This window comes from Sciurus vulgaris (assembly GCF_902686455.1).
Source record: "Sciurus vulgaris genome assembly, chromosome: 18".
NCBI lineage: Eukaryota > Metazoa > Chordata > Mammalia > Rodentia > Sciuridae > Sciurus > Sciurus vulgaris.
The window spans coordinates 40,679,512-40,698,458 of record NC_136479.1 but is presented as its reverse complement, the minus strand read 5'-3'; the positions used below and the strand labels follow the sequence as shown (position 1 = coordinate 40,698,458).

Here is an 18,947-nt window from a genome sequence, read left to right as displayed (position 1 = left end):
AAAGGAAGTCCGAAAGGCGTGCCTGGGGGCTAGAGAAACTGGATGAAATTAAGACTCAGGCTGACAATGATTTTGCAAAATGCCCACCCCAAGCCCCCTGTAGTCACCTCCCCAAGTTCCTGTGGTCCCCGGGTTCCCTGGAATTGTGCGTGCAGGTGGCAGTGGCACAGCCCACCAGGTAGGTGTAGCTGCTGCAGGGTTTGCATACTGAACTTGACAGCAGGACGCAAAGGCCTGCCAGTCACCCGACCCAGGTTTACGTTCTCGGCGCGAGGACGCTTAGGTCGTGCGCAAGCGCGGGCGGCCGCCGGTGTGCGTGCGCGTGCGCACAGGCCGCGTGGCGTGCGCGCCTCGCTCCTCCTCGGCATGGGGCTCTTGGCTCGGGTGCTGTGGGTGCTGTGGCTCCTGTCCGTGCCTTGGCTCGGGCTAGGTGGGTGTCGTGGCGCCGGGACTCGGGGCGGGACTCGCTGCTTCACCTTTCGGGGGTGTCTGCTGTGCACGAGAAGCTCGATTCGGGCCCCGCTTCAGAGCGGGCAGGCGGTGCGGGTCGTGCCCCTTAGCGGCGCGCCCTCCTGCGAGCCGAGCTCACCCTCCTGCACCTCCGTGCCGGCGGTGCCCCTGCAGCCCAGCCGCACCTGCACTGCACCCTGCTGTGGCGAGACCAGACGAGCAGTCGACAGGAGGGACATGGCAAACTGGTGCCCAGCCTAAGCACTGGCATTGCTCTGCAGGGCCTCCATCTGTCCAGAGGCACCTCAGTCACACGCGCTTTCCCTATTATAGCTCGTTTGCTGAGTTAGGGTAGAATCGCTACCAGCACTGCAACTGTATGTTCTTATTTCCCTTTTAATTTGAGTTACCATCCCACTTCTTTTTTCCACGAAGAATATTTCTTGAGGAAACAAAGTGGATGAAGTTAGTGTGTCAGAATGAGAGGACTCTGGGGAAATGCACAGTGCTTAGATATCCTTTGTGGACATCCTGAAGGCGCGTGCTCCTCTTGGGAGCCACACTGAAGTGGAGGTAAAGACCTGGATCTAGTCCCGTCTTCTGCTAGTCAGCCATCTCCCACCTGGTTACTCAGCTCACACTTGGCCCTTGAGCTACACACCCAGCCCTGGACCAGTGCTTCAAGTTACCTCTTTTTTGGGTCTTGGTTTCTTCCTGTGAAATGTTTTTGTGTGTTTCTTATTTTTATGTGGTGCTGAGGATTGAACCCAGTGCCTCACACATGCTACACAAGCGCTCTGCCACTAAGCCACAGCCCCTGTGAAATAAGTTTTAAGATCCTTTTTATTATATGATTTTCTTCTAAGGCATTCAAACAGCAAGTTTTTAAAGGAGCTCAATTTTTTGATGATAATTTTACATTTGTGCCACCTGCTAGGGGTACACTAGCAAAATAGATGTCATCCCCTCCCTTTCCTCCTGGAACAGAAGATAACACATGATGTAATGATGAAGAGACTGAGCATTCAAGCCAGGCACCGGGGCTTGCTCCTGTAGTCCAGCACTCGGGAGGTGGAGACAGTGAGATACTAGAGCCCAGGAATTGGAGACCAGCCAGGTGACATAATAAGACGGTCTCAAAAAAAAAAAAAAAGTCGATGGGTGTTCAGAATGGAGAGGGAAAGGCAGCATACGCAGGTAGAAAGTGCTGTTTGACTTAGGGTGTAGTTCCTGAGTGTGCCTGGCTGGGTAGGCGACGGGTCGTGCGGAGATGGAAGAGATGACTGAGAACCTACCATGTGCTCAGCATTGCACACAGTATTTTACCTTGGGTTTTTTTCCCCCCTCAGTTTAGTTTGTTTGTTTTTCCAGAGCCAAGGACTGAACTCAGGGCTTTGTTCATGTTAGGCAAGCTCTGCCACTGAGCCACATCCCCTTCCCGCAGCACTGGACACACTATTTTAATCCACATCCCTCTCAGATTGAGTTATTTGTCTGAGTTCTCCCAGCGAATGAAGTGGCAGAACAAGAATTTAAAACCACATTTTTAAACCTCCTTGTTTAGTTGTGTACCATTCTAAGTATTACGTATGGTCCAGCCATTACCCCTTGGCTCAGGGACATGTGTGTACATGCATGTGCATGATTTGTGCATAACTCTCCTCTTCTGCAGGAAATGCACAGACAACTGGCATGGTCCAGCTGCCAGGTGGGAAATTCCTGATGGGAACAAATGCTCCGGATGGCAGAGATGGAGAAGGGCCCACCAGGGAGGTAACAGTGAAACCCTTTGCCATCGACATATTTCCTGTCACCAATCAAGATTTCAGGTACATTTTGGGGGAGTAATCATTTCTCATGTCTGAAGGGAAACTGGCTTGTTTGCTGTCATATCGTGGTACTGAGGGCTGGTCATGCTTGTCTTTCACCTGGAGAATCTGGAGGTCCAGGAGTCCTGACCCGCCTGCTGCAGGAAGAGCTGAACTTGGCACTCAGATCCACTGACCCAAGCCGGTGCATTTTCCCCTGACAGGCTTAGCTCTGAGAAATGCCAGAGGCACACCCTCTGGGGGAGGAGGCGGGTGGGCAGGCCTGGAGAGGGTCACACGGCTGAGTCCCTTGATCGCCTCGTGTGTGTGGAGGAGGCAGCACTGACACTGATCTAGGAGTCAGACATACAACTCTCACTCCACCCGAGGAGCCGTGATGGTTGCCTCAGTTTCCCCTAGGCCGCGTTTTTGGTAAAAGCTAAGAAATGATCCAAAAGACACGTGTAACTTACCTGTGAATGGTGCAGGGGAAAGACACGCGATATAGGAAACATGTCAAAAAATGTTTACAGCCAGGCACAGTGGCACACACCTATGATCCCAGCAGCGTGGGAGGATCAGAAGTTCAAGGCCAGCCTCAGCAACTTAGCAAGTCTCTGTCTCAGAATAAAACAGAAGGGGCTTGGGGTGTTGCTCAGTGGTTAAGTGCCCCTGGGTTCAATCCCTGGTACCAAAAAATAAAAAAGTTTTTAAAAAGCTATAATATTTATTAAAAAAAAAAAAACGGCCAGGCATGGTAGCACACATTTGTAATCCCAGTGACTGGGGAGGATGGGGCAGGAAGATCCCAGTCGGAGCCCAGCATGAACATCTTAGCAAGGCTCTGTCTCAAAATAAAAAAAGAGTGGAATGCAGCTCAGAGGTTAAAGCACCCCTGGGTTCAATCCCAATACTGAAAATAGGAAAGAAAAATTTTATATGAGGGACCCAGGGAGGGAGCACAATAAAGGAAACATGGGAAACTTCTAGAATGTTGTAACTGGTGGCCACGTCTGTTTATGACCCAGTTGTTACTTTAAGTGGGTCAGAATGTTGTCCCCTGGAAGGCAGGGACCTTGCCTGTCCTGTTCCCTTGCGGCTTCCTCCCGAGGGCTGCAGCAGGGCTCAGCTCCTCCTTGTCTCTTAGAATGTGCTTGTTGAATGGTCAGCACATCAATACTGAAAGTCTCTGGAGGCACTTCTAAGCCTGGATGTTAATATCCTGCAAATGTAGCGACATGATAATGTGAATTAGGAAGAAATGTTATTTTGTGACTTTCTAACTTTGTGATTCTGTGAAGTTTATCTCACATTTATAGGAACTGGGAAGTTTTTTTGGCAATATGACTATAAAATTCTGTTTGTTGCTGATCTTTGTCAAAAGGCTGAGTATAAGGATACTTGGAAAATTACAGAAACATTCTTCAGCCTATTTCATGCAGTGCTCTAAGGAAAGCTCTGTACCAACCCAGATCTCTGGAAACTGAAATACCAAACTGTATAAGTTCTCATAGAATGCTTTCACAAGGAGACTCTCATAGGTCTTTTCTGTATGTTTGAAAGTTTGGAAAACAAAAACATATCATTAGTACTTAAGTGACTTCAGAATTAAACATAGGAAATGAAATATAACATTATGCTCTTGAAAAAAATGTCACTTTTGTAAACGTACACATTTTCAAGATAAAAATAACTTGCAGGGAAGCCAGGCATGGTGCTCGTCTGTAATCCCAGCTTCTCGGGAGTTTCAGGCAGTGATTCAGAAGTTAGGCCAGCCTGAACAACTTAGTGAGACCCTGTTTCAGAGTGAAAAGGGCTGAGGATGTATCTCAGGGGTAGAGCTTGCCTGCAATGTGCAACGCCCTGGGTTCAGTTCCCAGCCCCCAGGAGGGGAGAAAATGGGCCTTTCAGGGAAGAACTGATTCAGAATTGAATCAGGCCCTTCGACCCAGCGATTCCACCTGTAGAGATTTGACCTAAGGAAAGAGTAAAGAGCATCCACAAGTGCAAAGGTAACATCGTAGACCAATGTTTAATAATTTAAGAATCACTCAAAATAATGCATCAGTGTGAGACTGCTTGCCAGCCGTTAGGGTCTGTGTCCAGTGGCACGCAGTCCCTCTGTCCCCCACAGTCTGCTTGCTGAAATGCACCAGATCATTCCAACCGTGGGAAAGTCACTCTAGAGACTCATGGGCTTTCCTTCAACCCGTGTGTTAAATGCAAATGATATCCTAACTTACAAGAAGATCTGCTCAGGTGTTATGGTGAATTATTTGGAGCTCTTGAGAACCGTGGGGTGTGACTTAGAGAACAAAGACATAGGAGGCTTCCCAGAGTGAGTAGGGATGGGCACGGAACCCAGTCGACGAGTGAAATGTCTCTCTTCAGGGAGTTTGTCAGGGAGAAGAAGTACCGGACGGAGGCTGAGATGTTCGGGTGGAGCTTTGTCTTTGAGGACTTTGTCTCCAGTGAGCTAAGACACAAAGCGACCCAGCAGATGGAGGTGAGAGAACCTGGCATGCAGCTGAGGGACAGAGTGGGACCTGGTCAGAATCACTAGGCCACAGAGGGGAGCAAGAGAAGCCCACCCCGAAAGAGTCAGATGAGCAGGTGCTCCTGGAAGCTCGCCTGAGCTGGTCCTCACGTGTAGCGAAGCTGAGAGAATCCAGGTACAGACAGGGCCTCCGTGCTTCCGGAGCTGGCAGGAGAGCACCTCCAGGAACCTGCCTAGTGGTGTGGTTAAGAGTCCAGCCACACTCCCAGGGACCCCGCCTCAGCCTCTTGTGCTTCGTGGCTGTTGGGAGGTGCTTCCTGGTAACAGCGTCTTACGCTTCTGCGTCTTCTGTCTTGCAGTCTCTTCTCTGGTGGCGTCCAGTGGAAAAGGCATTTTGGAGGCAGGTGAGTGTTGGTTCCTCTACCTCATTTTCTACCCCTGCCCTTATTCTGGAGGCCGTCTTCCCGAGACCCCTTGGCCACTCGTCCAGGAACACCAGTCCTAGAGGACAACAGGGAAATGGCCACACAATCCCATTTCCTCTGCTGGCCTCTCCCCGGTTGCCCCTCCTGTGTCTCCTTTGGTCTCCTTTTCTAACTGGACGTCCCTCACTCATCAGGTGATTCCCCCCACCCCCGACTTCCTTGCTCCATCTAGTGGTAAAACTGAATCCCGCACCCTAAGCCCAGCCTTCCTCAGACTCCCAGGAGCCCCAGGGCCTTCTCACCTGGTGCTGGCCGTCAGCCTGCAGGTCCCGGCTCTGGCATCCGTGAGCGACTGGAGCTCCCCGTGGTCCACGTGAGCTGGAACGATGCCCGTGCCTACTGTGCTTGGCGGGGGAAACGGCTGCCCACTGAGGAAGAGTGGGAGTTTGCTGCCCGAGGGGGCTTGAAGGGTACGGTGTCAAGGCACGTCTCTGTTCTCTGCGTCCCACCCTGCCGGGGGGCTTCCGTGGCCAGGGAGAGCAGCGCCTCTTAACCCAGGGATCCCCAGGGATTCATCGCTGACCCACCTCGGACGACACGCCTGGGCAGTGCCGGGAAAACGGGAAATGAAAAGACCTAGCCCTTTATTGTTGGAGGCTCCGCAGGTGTAGGTCGGGTTTCCATAGCTCCTGCCGGAGCAGCACAGCCTGGGGGAAGCAGCGTGCCTGTCCAGGGGCATGTCCAGGGGCAGCACGGGACCCTTGGTCACTCGCTGCTTCATCCTGCTGCAGTCCTGGCCGTGCTGAGGTCTCGAGAAGGACAGCAGCGTCCCAAGCTGAACACCTCTGCACGCTCTTCAGAGGAACCCCTGGGACACGCGCAGTCGAGGTGTTTAGTGGGGCAGATGAACCCAGTGAGGCCAGCTCTTAATGCGCACTCTCGATTTCCATACTCACCTCCACGGAACCAGCAGCAGGGCTTCCAGATTGAGCCGGTCACAGAACTCACTCAGGATGCAGAGCCCTGGGGCAGGCGGTCAGGCTAGTGCCCCGGGCAGGGCTGCATGGGGCAGAAGTGAGCGGCCTCCCTTCTCTCCCTCACCACTCAGCTGCCCTCTGGTGCCCTCCCTGATTTTCTGTTTCTTCCCTGACTTTTTGTTTCTCCTTTGTGGCCTGTGTCCTTGCCCTCCTGACAGGTCAGGTGTACCCATGGGGGAACCAGTTCCAGCCAAACCGCACCAACCTGTGGCAGGTAAGACCCGCCTTCCTTCTGCAGGAGGCTGGCACCGTGTGGGGGTGTGGGACCCAGGATCTGTGTTCCAGTGGAACTGATTACTGGTGAGGCAGAGACGGAGCCCAGGGTGCTGGGTGACTTCCCCAGAGACAGTGGCACTGGAGCTGGTCAGATACGAGGTGGCCAGGTGAGAACTTCAGGCACTCCCCGGGAAGGGACCACCGAGCACCAGCTTCACAGCATCCTAGGAGAGAGCCCTGCGTGTTCACAGGTGTGACGACCTCGGGAAGACTGAGGCATGGGAAGTGAGGGGCTGCAGGAGATGAGAGAGCGGTCAAAGGCCGATCTCGAAGGGCCCGGTGAGCCAGGCTGAGGCCTCAGACCTCACCTTCCAGGCGGTGGGAGCCAGCAGGTTTGCTCGTTTTCTTGCTGAGGATGGAACCCAGGGCCTGGGCTTGCTGGGCGAGCAGAGTACAACAGGGTGTGCACTGGAGCATCACCGTTCTGAGTTCGGAGGAAATGTCCGCTGTAGTGATTTCTGCAGGAGCAGATGTGACAGGGAAGTGTTGAGTTCCAGGCTGTGGGAATGAATGACCCAGGGGGTCATCGGTTCTGGAATTAAGCGGAAATGGGATCAAGAAGAGGAAACCAGATGGGAGAAGCAGGTGTGCGAAGGTGGCCAGGTTGGTAATTCCTCAGTGTGGAAGGGAGGCAGAGAGTGCCTCAAGCCTGCACCCAGGCTGGCCATGTGGTGACAGTACTGCCTTGTCCACACAGATAGCTTGATGGGCTAGGGCAGCCCAGGTGCTCTGGGGGCCTTCCTTCATGTGACCAGTCAAGGTTGAAGACAGGAGGGCGTGGGGGCGGCTCGCTGGTGGACACCTGCCAGGCATGCACAGGGCCTGGCCTCACTCCCAGCAGGGAGTCGTCAGCATCCCCTGCACCATGTGAAGGAAGGGTGGAGGCTGCAGCCTGTCAGGGGAAGCCTCCAAGAGGGCCTGCAGTTAGAACCACCTGTTCTTGTGTTTGTGTTGATGTGTCTGTGTGGTGCTGGGGATGGAACCCAGGGGCTCACACACGCGAGGCAGGAACTACCACTGAACAACACCAGCCCTTTTTATTGTTTGAGACGGGGTCTTGCTGAGTTGCCCCAGCTGGCCTCCAACTTGTGATCCTCCTGCCTCAGCTTCCTGAGCTCCCAAGAGGTTGGGGTTAGACTGTGTCACTGTGGCTGGCCACTTTGCTAGGTTGTTAAGGGAGGTGTTTAACACCTGCCATGTAGTGTGAGAACAGTCAGGTAAGGAGAGAAGAGTAACTGATGTGGCACACGGTGGCGCTAAGCAGATCACCAACCATCAGCCTCCTCCTGTGAGAGCAGCTTCCAGGCAGTGGTGCCAGCCCAGCCCCAGATTAACAAAAAGTGACCGAGCTGAACAAGTTCCGTCAGCAAGTATAGGTCATGTTTTTAAGGATTTCGTTGGTAGAGAACAGGAGAGAGGGGTGGTAGGGTCAGAGGGTGAGGGCATCAAGCCATTGGGGTGGGTGGGGGAGAGCACAGGGCGGGCATCAGTGGTCCAGCAGGCCTGGAGGAGTGGGAGACGCTGCTCCTCGTGGCTCCACAACACAGGGGCTCGAGGCGGGGGGAGGAAGTCGCTGGGCAGAGCAGGACAGGCTGGACAGGGGAACATACTCCCGACCCAGCCTGAGGTCCTGGGGGGACATGGGGAGCCTTCACCTCCCTGGGCCAGCTCCGCCACAAGGGGACCTTGGCGTTCCCCCAGGCGGGGATTCCTGCCTTGGAGTGGGCTGGTGGAGCCTCCAGGGTTGACTTCCCCCATCAGGGACCGTTCCCCAAGGGGGACCGAGCTGAGGACGGCTTCCATGGAGTCTCCCCCGTGAGCGCTTTCCCCCCACAGAACGGCTACGGTAAGCTCTCAGGTCTTGGTGCTTCTCCTGCCTGTCGGCAGAGACACCACACCTTCTCCCCAGGCTCCAGGGCGAGGAGGTCCCTGCTCCTCAGCCTGGCTGACGCCCGCTGTGCTGCAGGGATCTATGACCTCGTGGGCAACGTGTGGGAATGGACCGCCTCACCCTACCGGGCCGCTGGCCAGGACATGCATGTCCTGCGGGGCGCGTCCTGGATCGACACCGCTGATGGTTCTGCCAACCACCGGGCCCGGGTCACCACCAGGTGAGGGCTTGGTCCTGTGGAACACAGCTCAGCAGTGGGGGCCAGGGTCTGTCCTGGCTGCAGGAGCCCAGGCGGCACCGGAGCTGGGGCGGCGCTGCTTCGGTGCCTCTGCTGGGGTTGTGGGCACGGGTCGGGAACAGGCAAGGAGGAGGGGCCTGGGGACTCTGGGGACCTGTCGGCTCACTAACTGAGTAGGTATCCCTCTCGTCCTCCCTAGGTAGACAGGGGCAGGGGTTGTTGGGTGGAGTAGCCACATCAGGAGGTCCTTGCCAGTGGGCATGGAATTACTGACAAATCGATGGGCACATGAAAAATCATTTTTTATAATCCTTTGCTTTACAATGAAGGAAAAAAGTCTGCGTGAGGTCCTGGGCTGCTTGCTTCACCCAGAGAGTGGTGGCACCTGACCAGTGGTGCCTGAGCCCTTCCAGGACCTTCTACTTCACCACCTGCAGGTTCCTTAAGCACTCAGGGCCCTTGTCTGTGGCTCAGGAGACCAAGGCTGCAGAGGTTCCTCTGACACTGAAATCTCTGGATTTTCTTCACCTTTCTCTTCTGGACAAAGTAGAGGAGAGGCAGAGGCCTGGGAGCAGGAAGCTGTTTTCCTGCTGACCCCTCCTCCCACTGCACAAGGTCCTTCTGGCCTCCGATTCTGGGTCTAGGAAATGGGGACCTTGCAGAGCAGTGGGGAATGGGCCCGTGAAGGACAGCTGTGGGGCGCCCCGTGCTGCTGTTTTCATTTCGTACCTACAGGTTTGGGGGCTGTACTGCTCTAAGCTGCTCACATTTGAGGTTGTTTTAGTGATAGCCATGCCCTGCCCTCCAGGGGTGTCTCTCAGGGCCACTCTGTGTCCCCCACTCTGCCCCAAGCCCCAGGAGTGGGGCTCACCCAGGACCTGCCCTCATACCAGGTCTTTCCTGGCCACAGTGCTGCAGGCCTCAGGCCCACCAGACCTCAGCAAGGCCTGGGGTGGGCAGGGAGGTCGGCAGGGCCACAGGCCCTTCTTCACACACGCTCCTTCTGTCTCCTCCTCTGGTGGCAGGATGGGCAACACTCCAGACTCAGCCTCAGACAACCTGGGCTTCCGCTGTGCCTCCGGTGCCAGCCGACCACCTGGAGAGCTGTGAGCAGCCGGTGATCCAGAGACACAGAGAAAAGCCCCCTGGTGCCCAGGTCATTCTGTGACCGCATTCCAGACCCAGCCAGACCCACACTCTTCACTGCAGCCTCAGGGACACCCTCCGCTCTCTTCCCGTCTTCCACAGAGGCCCTTCTCAGGGTGGGCTCGCCCTCCGAGGACTGTCCAGTCTAGTCCAGTCTATCAGAAGGGGCCTGAGGGCAGGCACTGGGAACTGGGCGGCTCCTAGGAGCTAAGTGTTCACCATCCAGGGCCAGATTTGAAAACAGTGGGGACAGAGGACTCCAAATACAGTTTTCAAAAAATTTGCAAATCTGTTCCCTTCCCTTTCTCCCTGATGCAGAGATCTAACTTTTCCTCAAGGCAAAATTTCCTTAAGGCAGCTCTCCTTTCCCAGCAGATTTTTGTAGAAGGAAGATGCTTCTTAGCTGCCTCATGTGTAGTGTTTCCTGCCCCTTTCAAGGAGCCCCATTTCCAGTATCTGTAAAAATGCAGTGGACTTTTTTAAAAAAATTGTAAAATATGCTGGGGGTTGAACCTAGGGGTACTCCACCACTGAGCTACACCGCAGCCATTTTCTTTCTTATGTTGAGACAGGGTTTCCCTAAGTTACCTAGACTGGCCTTGAACTTCACAGGTGTATCAGTCTTGAATCATTTACCAGGTGAAGCTGTGCATTGTGGGAGTCACAAAGCAAATAATCCAGACGCTTCCCTCTGGTGTTGTGTGTCTGATCGTTAATTGTGCAGGGCTTCCGTATGCCTCTAAAAACGTCCCTAGCAATAACCTGCTCCTGTGGTGTCACCAGATGCCACCATGTCAGTAAACTTATTGCGACTGTGTATCTCAGACATTTCCCTTTTATTGATTCGCGGTGGGTACTGGAGCCCGGGTTGCTCTCCGCCTGGGCCTCATCCCCCGCTCTCTCTACTTTTTGAGGCGGAGGTCTTTCTAAATTGCCCGGGCTGGTCTTGCCCGCGTCATCCTCCTGCCTCAACCTGAGTCGCAGGGATCACGGGTGAGCGCCCCCAACCTGGCCGGCCCTCGCCTGGGGAGGGGCTCCGGCAGAAGGGAAGCGGAGGGCAGCTGGGTGGTGGAGAAGCAGGACGCATCGCTCGACCGCCCCGTCGGCTCCTCCACGTGCGGTGGAAGCGCCGCCTTGCGCAGGCCTTCGGGCAGCGCTCAGTAGTCCTCCTCGGCCAGGGAGAGGAGCACGGCCTTGGGGGTGTTCTCGAAGAGCGCGGCCCTGTTCTGCTGCTGCCCCTTCTTCACCCAGTGGCCGTAGAGGCGGAAAGCGTAGGCGTCGATGAGGCGGCGCAGCGGCCGCAGCGCGTAGGGGTCGCGGATGACGATCTCGCGGGTCACTGGCTTCACGCGGCGGTACTGGTAGTAGATCCGCACGGCGGCCAGCACGGTCAGAGCGATGGCCTGCGAAGGGCCACGCTGAGTGCCCCGGAGCCGCAGGCCCGCCCGTCCCCCAGCATCCGCTGGCCTAGGCCCGCAGAACCCAGGCGCCGAGCTCTCCTGCAGCCACAGGTTGAGCTGGAACCCTCCGGGGGGCAAAAGCGCACGGCCCGCGGTGGGAGGCTCCGCGGTGGGAGGCCCGGCGGCGGGAGGCCCGCGGTGGGAGGCCCGCGGTGGGAGGCCCCGCGGTGGGAGGCCCGGCGGTGGGAGGCCCGGCGGCGGGAGGCCCGCGGTGGGAGGCCCCGCGGCGGGAGGCCCCGCGGTGGGAGGCCCCGCGGTGGGAGGCCCCGCGGTGGGAGGCCCGCGGCGGGAGGCCCCGGGCCTTCGCGCGGGAGCAGCGGGGGCGGCGCAGTACCTTGAACTTGCCGCGCGGGCTGAAGTGCCGCACCTCCTCCACCACGTACTGCTGGAAGAAGGGGTGGGCCAGGGCCTCCTCCGCCGTGCAGCGGCTCTGGGGCTGCACCACCAAGAAGCGAGACACCTGAGGGCCGGAGAGGGCAGCCGTGAGCGCCAGGGCGGGCCGTCCAGCACTTCGCAAGACCCGTCCCGGGGCTGGGCCGCGGCCGGTGGCGGAGCGCTCGCCCAGCACGCCAGAGGCCCGCTGTTCGATCCTCAGCACCGCATAAAAGAAAATAAAGCTGTCGTGTCCACCTACAACTAAAAGTTAGATCTTTAAAAATGTTCGTTTTCTTTTAGAACAGAAGACCCCATTCCCTGTGTGGCTAGAATACCTCTCCCAGGCTGTGCCTGGCCTCTCACCAAGTCCTTCACGGTGTCTGAGTAATCATCCCACTCCGGTGAGCCAAACTGATAGCTGCCACTCATGATCATCCTCAGCATCAGCATCTGCTTCCGGTGCCAGAAGGGTGGGGAGCCCGCCAGCAGGGTGTACATGATGACACCGGTGCTCCACCTGGGTGGTGCGAGGGCTGCTCGTCACACCCGGCAGCTGGGCAGGGGTGCAGGAGGGCCGGCTGCAGCTCCTAGCAGCACCAGGCTGGGCAGGAGAGGAGCATCGCCCCGCAGCCGGGTCCTGCCCGTGGGCCCCTGCTCCCTCCCCACCTCCTCCACTCACATGTCCACCTCCTTCCCATAGCCTGGATGGTCATCGTTCATGGAGCACTCGATGATTTCAGGGGCCAGGTAACTGGGGGTCCCACAGACCTCTGCAGAAGAGCCCGCCAGCAGAGGGCACTTAGCAGAGGAAGGCCGAAGACGCGGTGGAGACGGGGAAGTCTGGCCGGCTTCAGGGCTGAGGGCAGGGGCAGGGCATACACAGGCCCAAGAGCCGCCTGTTGGTTCCCTGGTCACTTTTACCCATCCTGGCATGGAGCTCAGGCAGTGGGAACCTGGCTCGGTGCCCTTCTGGGAATAGGGCTTAACCTGAAGGGGCGCCTAGACCTTGCAATGGCTGGACTTCCATTCTGTGGGGGAAAGTCGGGGGAGAAACCCAGGCCTCTCTAGTCCTGGGAGAACTGACCAGAGAACCAAGCCCCTGGCACGTTGCCAACCTCGAAGCTTCTCTCCCGGCTCCAGCTGACAGGAAAAGCCGAAGTCCGTGAGCTTGATGTTCATGTTGTCATCCAGGAGGATGTTCTCGGGCTTCAGGTCCCGGTGCACGATGTTGAGCTTGTGCAAGGCACTGATCACCTCCAGCAGGGCTCGCATGATCTTTCTAGAGGGGCGAACATGTTACTCCGTTCTTTTTCCTTTTAAAGTTCTTAATTGGCTGTATTTAGTTATACATAATAGTTGGGTTCATTTTGACAAAATGATGCATGCATGAAATTTGACTTACTCCATTTCAGACCCCGCTGCCCACCCTTCCCCACCTCATTCTGTCCTTTGTTCTACATGTCTTTCTTTTCATTTATTTCTAATTGGTGCTGGAGAGACACACATAAAGGTGGGATTTGCTGTTGTATCCATGCACATAGCGTGATTTTGCTTAATGCACAATTGGCTGTTTTTGATTCAGAATTGTCGACAATTTGTAAGACAGACTGCGTTCCACCACGTTATTCTTCTGCTCTGCAGTGTCAGGTGGTAGCAGGGAGACCAAAGCTCACACGCCAGTCACACTGCCAGTGCAGGGCGGAGGGCTCCGGACAGGTTAGGAAGGTCCAGACGGAGCCAGGGAGGAAGGGAACCAGACAGCAGTGCACACACTCCCAGCTGAGACGGCACACGGTGCCTGCTAGACCTCACTCCTGTGGCACCAGGACCTGGGGAGGGGCTGGAAAGCGGGGGCAGACACACCCTCACCTGGTTTCCTTCTCACTCAAGGTGACCTTCTCAGTGAGGTAGTCAAAGAGCTCCCCTCTCTTCATCCTGTGGGAACAGGTTTGTATCGCGCTGGTCCAAGACCACCCCCATCCTGCTCCCAGAGAAGTGTGTCCTGTCCTAACACCTCCAGAGACCAGCTGGGCTGCTGCTCCTCATGAGGACTGAGGACTGGGGGGAGGAGCTGGGAGTGAGTGCAGCCTTTGGGAAGAACTGGAAGAGCAGGCTGGAGTGTGGGGTGCTCACAGTGTTGGGGGCCCTCTGGAAGTGCCATCGTGGACCAGATCTGCCAGATGCAGGACAGCCTGTGTGCGGCAGAGGGAGGTCAGTGGAGCTGGTCAAGTCTGGAGGGGTCTTAGGAGAGTCTCCAGGACTGAGAAGGAAAAGGCATATCCCTCCCCTCCAAGGGTAGTCTGGATTCCCAGGGCCAAGGGGAGGAGAGTGATGGAGGACAGATTCCTGGAAGCTGGAGCAGAGGTGATGTTGAGGCCCATGGTCCTGATCTTTGAACCATGCCCTAGATGCAGCCTCTGCCCGCCGTGCTGCAGCCCCCGTCCTCCGCTCTTCCTCAGAGCCCTGGGGAGCCCCGTCGGAAGCTGTGTGCCCAACCCTCCAGACCCCCACCAGGCCTCAGTGCCTTCAGCGCCAGCTCTTCCGTCCCACTTCCCCACCGTGGGTCTGCAAGGACCCACAGGCCCACAAGCTGACAGCGGGTTCCTTCCTTGGCTGGAGGCTCCTGCTCCAGGCCTTTGCCCTGGTCCTTCCCTGACTTCCCCGGGCCTCTGCTCATGTCACCTCCTGGAGACCCTGCCTGAGGCCCTGGTCTCCGCAGCCCCTTGCTGGGCTCTATGTCACCTACGCATCAGCGACTGCAAGTCAGGACCTGCTCTGGTCCTTCCAATGCCACATTCTCCGTGTCTAGAATAAATATGGAGCGAACCCCACATCACCATTACTGCAGTTAGCAATTACTATCACTGACGTTGTGCCAAGCACAGTGCCGTTATTTCTCCCACAAGAAAGACGAGAAGACCAACAGTCAGAGAAACCTTCTGGCCCACACATGGTGGACCCAGGTTTCAGAGCCTGGCAGCCGACCCAAGGGGCTGCTCAGCCACAAGCATGCGTGGTCCCGTTGGCCTCCTGGTGTGGGGCGGATGCTGGTCTGCAGGCTGCATTGGGAAGGGGCCGAGTGGAGGTTCTCCATCAGGCACCCAGTGTGGCTGCTGCAGGGTTGGTACTTACAGGTCGAACACCAGGAAGAAGAAGGTGCTGGTCTCGTAAGTATCCTTCAGCTGTACTGAAATGGAAATGTCTAGCTGGTCTCAAGTCGCAGGGGCCTGGCAGGGCAGCAGGGCGGAGACTGAAGCCAGGGAGGTGAAGGGAGAGGCCGGTGCGCAGAGGAAGCCAGTCCGGTGTGGGCAGGCCCAGGCCTTGGCATGCTGCCCTCCCACCCACACCTACCCCAGCTCTGCCTGTGACCTGGCCCTCAGCAGCAGTGAGGGGCTGGTTGGTGACTCTGAGCCTCAGGGCCCGGAGGCCACAGAGCCTCAGTGTGGGCACTCTGGAAGGTCTAGGCCAGCCATGCAGCGGGCCTGCACAGCCCATCCTGAGCTCTCAGAGCAGGATTGTGGCAGAGCCCCCTACTGTGGCCTGGGGCCATCACTCACTGATATTGGGGTGTCCAGAGACCTTGCGCAGGATGTCCACCTCCTTCAGGGTGGCTTCTCGCAGCTCCTGCACCTCCTGGGAGCTGAAGCTGCCCCCACCCGTGATGTCGATGATCTTCACGGCATACTCCTGGCACGTGGGCTTGTGGATGCAGCGCCTGACCACACTGCTGACTCCCCTAGGGTGCAGAGGACTAGTGGCAAAAGGACCCGACCCCCGGGGGAGTCTCAGGTCCAGCCGGGACAAGGAGGTTCTGCCCTTGTAATTTGCAATTTCCCCAACTCCCCATGAGCTTTGGGGTGATGGGGTGAAGAAACAAAGGCCCGGGGTGATCTTCCTAGAGCTGAGCAGTAGCAAGCCTGGTGTGAGGCCTCTGCTCCTAGCTCAGTGCTTGTCCTCAGCACATAGAAGCAGTGGTATCCTCCTAGGGCCACAGCCTTCCCTGGGATCCCTGATCCCAGAGCCAGGTTCTGATGTGCTGAACAACAGCACCTGGGAACTAAGTTGGGAAAGACCTCTGATTGCTTTCCTCTCTCCCGTCCTGGATTGAGGAGGACAGGACCCTAAGCTGAGGGATTCTCCAAGGGGACAGAGCTTAGTGGGTGGACAGGAGGTCAGTGTTCAGGGTCAGCAGAGATCACAACAGTCCACAGGGCCTGCTGGAGCCACAGCGTACTCCACGGGGCAGTCTGCTCCTACCTGCCCAGGATCTCCTTGGGCTCGTAGTTCTCGTAGAAGCCCTGTGCAGAATGCGAGTCTGGCAGCGCCTCGTCCCGAGTCATGCTAGCTTCTCAGGGGCGAGTCCAGGTCTCTGAGAGGAGAGCAGAAAGAGCCATCAGCCTCCTGAAGGGCGGCGTGCCCCTTTGGGCTGCAACAGTTTCTCATTTGTCTTTTTCTTTGATACTGGGATTGAACGCAGGCTCGCTTAACCTGAGCCACATCCCCAGCACTTTTTCAGTGATTTTTTATTTTGAGACAGGGTCTCACTAAGTCCTCAGGGGCTCGCCAAGTTGCTGAGGCTGGCCTTGAACTTTCAGTCCTCCTGCTTCAGCTTCCTGAGTCTCTGGGATCACAGGTGTGCATCACCGCACCTGGCTCTCATTCATCTGTACACCTTCGGGCACAGGACTGGCCACAGTGGATGTTCAAAATAAAAGTTAATGAAAAAAAACCCAGCTGCCCTTGCTGCCCAGCCCTTTCTGGCTCCCCAGTGATGACCACCTTTCCTCCCTGTGACTTCTCACCTCTGCCCGGAGCTTCGGGAAGAGCTGGGCTTGCTTCTTCCCACTGGCTGTATGCTCCTGTGATCCCAGGACACATGAGGCTCCCTATGGTCTCAGACAGGGGAGCAGATTGTCGGCCAGGCCCAGGCTTCGCTGTGGGGCAGGAGCTCAGGCCCTGAGGTTGGCTCTAAGGAGGTCAGCACATCCTTGCTTTTTGAAAGAGCCACAAAAAACCCACAGAGGACTAATTAAAGTGCAATTTTCTCTGCTCGAAGGAGACCAGGCTGGTCCTGTTTTCCTTCTGCCTGCTCTCTGTGACTGTGGAAAAGGCGAGACCCTAGCATTCTGGTCCTATGGTCTTCCATCATGTCCTCCTTTCCTGCTCCTTCTTTGCTTTGCCCACAGTCGACTTCTGTAATCCCTCCCTCGTCCTTTTATCCTGTCTTCATTCTGCAGAAAGTAATGCCCATTCTTGGTCAAGCACAGAGCCAGGTGCTCTGAGGGATGCAGAGCTGGGTGGTAAGCCCTGGGTCCAGCCTCTGGAATCATCTGCCAGTATGTGCTGTCATGTCCCTCCTGGACTGTGACCTCCCCTAGGATATGTCCACCATCTGGCCCTCTGTGCTCAGGTGTGGGGAGACGCTGCTTCCTAGATGTGAGTCCATGGCTGTGGTCCAGGGTCCCGCTAGCAGAATGCTCCTGGTCCTACCCAACAATGGGTAGACTGTTAAGCCGGTGTGGCCCTGCTGCCGTGTGGGGCAGCACAATCAGGAGAGCCAAACCTGGCCCAGGGAGCTAAGCAGACCCACCTTGTTCCAGGAACAGAGGCCTCTAGCAGGGAACTGAACTCCTACCTCGGATGCAGCATTTGACGAATGGTAAGGTAGAAAATGGGCACCAGCTGCTTCTTGTCCCCCTGCCACCACCCTCTGGTCTCTCAAGGAGGCCGATTTGCTGACCAGCCAAGCAGCAGCCCTGGCTGCCTCAGGATGTGGCTGACCATTCCAGAAGGCCTGGTGTCCCTGCTACTGGGTGCCTGGTTACCAGAGGGAGGCTTAGAATAACAACAGTCTCCTTGCCAATGGCAAGTGCCTGGACTGCACAAAGGTCTCCGCTGCCCCGTCAGCAACCGACAGAGCCTGAGTGTCTGTTTCCCCAAAACAAGCCCATTTTCTGGCAAGTTTCCAAGATGGGCATTCATGCATCTCACTTCTTGAAAGTGAGCAGCACCAGGCCCCTTGCTTCCCCTGGCCCCTGGGCAGAGGGTGTATCTAGACACCATTCCCTGACAGCCAGATGGGCTGAGTCCTGGCTGCACTCACCTCTTCTGGTGTGTGTGTCCATCCCTCTGCTCAGAGGCCTGAGCAGACCCAACTTTGTGCCTCTATCCCCTGCCCCATCAGCCTTTCACACCTTTCCCAAGACCCCTCTGGAGAGGTTCCCAAACAGGAGCGGGTGATCAGGTCTTTTAGGAACATAGCAGCCCTACCCCAAAGCTACAGTTGGAAAGCAGTCACTGGGGCCACTGTCTACAGAAAACTCCCCCAACAGTGTTCCAAGAGTCAGCACAGCCCCGCTCCCAGGCCCATCTGCCTGCAGAAGGGCAGAGACTGGGCCTAATGGGCCCAGGAGCTCTGACCTCTACCCTGCATCCCTCTCCCACCTGCTGCTCAGCTACTCACCTGTCAGTCTTGACAGGCCCTTGAGTGAATGTGACAAGAATCCCAAGGTCCCAGAGTACCGAGGGAGAGGGGACAACAGAGGGCTGAAGCTGTGTCCTGAGCAGACACTTGTGGCCAGAGTAAGATATCCTGCTGCTTTTCTTTGGGGTTTTGCTTGTCGATGACGGAAAGCTGAAGTGCCAAAAATAAATCACAACTGCAAGCCTGGGATGCAGGCCAGGCTCAGCGGGGCTAGGCGTGGGGCCAAATCCTGCCAGGGGTGACCTCTGGTGGAGGGTGAAGGAGGCGCAGGTGGCCTGGGACCGCAGGACAGTGCGAGGCGAGGCTTTCCTCTGGAACTCACTTGGCCTGCAGGCCCAGAGGCAGACAGCTTTGTGCACTTCTCTGGGAGTGATTTCCCTGAATGCCAAGAACAGCTTGGCGCACAGGTGCAGCAGCGGTCACAGGGGCAGACACCAGGGCGCGAGGAGTCTGTGAGGACCCCTAGGGAGGCAAGGCAGGCCGCAAGGCCTAGGGCCCCTCCCCTGGGGAGCCCACCTCTGCTATCCCTTCCCCAGGACCATCTAGAACACCTGCCTTCTACTCACCTACCTGGAAGGAGTCCCACATGCCAAAAAGTGTCAGGGTGCAGGGTGCTCCTGAGACTGCTTCTGTCTTAAGGGTCGACAGATTGGGGATGGCTTGCAACATGCCAGCATATAGTGGGCACCCACTTTTTTGTTGGCAGGGCACTGGGGATTGAACCCAGGAGCACTTTACCACTGAGTCACATCCCCAGTCCTTTTCTCTTTTTATTTTGAGACAGGTTCCAAGTTGCTGAGGCTGGCTTTGAACTTGCAGTCCTCCTGCCTCAACCTGAGCCTGTGGAGTCTGGGATCACA

General features: G+C 56.6%; 2 protein-coding genes across 4 annotated transcripts; one reads left to right on the top strand and one right to left on the bottom strand.

Moving 5' to 3' along the window:
* The first annotated feature begins 318 nt into the window (after positions 1–318).
* SUMF2 (sulfatase modifying factor 2) lies at positions 319–10,592 on the top strand. Of its 3 annotated transcripts, none has more exons than XM_079122057.1 (9): positions 319–430; positions 2,123–2,279; positions 4,650–4,764; positions 5,115–5,159; positions 5,500–5,650; positions 6,376–6,431; positions 8,255–8,339; positions 8,460–8,604; positions 9,648–10,592. In XM_079122057.1, the coding sequence occupies exons 1-9, from the start codon at positions 367–369 to the stop codon at positions 9,730–9,732; spliced, it is 903 nt and encodes a 300-aa protein (XP_078978183.1). In that variant the 5' UTR covers positions 319–366; the 3' UTR covers positions 9,733–10,592. The 3 variants fall into 3 exon arrangements, with proteins under 3 accessions (XP_078978183.1, XP_078978182.1, XP_078978184.1); XM_079122056.1 differs by having other exon boundaries at positions 8,255–8,351; XM_079122058.1 differs by lacking the exon at positions 8,255–8,339.
* A 299-nt stretch (positions 10,593–10,891) lies between these two features.
* PHKG1 (phosphorylase kinase catalytic subunit gamma 1) lies at positions 10,892–18,247 on the bottom strand. Its single transcript, XM_079120215.1, has 10 exons — positions 18,067–18,247; positions 15,861–15,972; positions 15,161–15,339; positions 14,736–14,790; positions 13,473–13,538; positions 12,719–12,882; positions 12,283–12,373; positions 11,967–12,120; positions 11,563–11,688; positions 10,892–11,171 (listed from the first exon to the last, which is right to left on the bottom strand). The coding sequence occupies exons 2-10, from the start codon at positions 15,941–15,943 to the stop codon at positions 10,926–10,928; spliced, it is 1,164 nt and encodes a 387-aa protein (XP_078976341.1). The 5' UTR covers positions 15,944–15,972; positions 18,067–18,247; the 3' UTR covers positions 10,892–10,925.
* Positions 18,248–18,947: the final 700 nt, after the last annotated feature.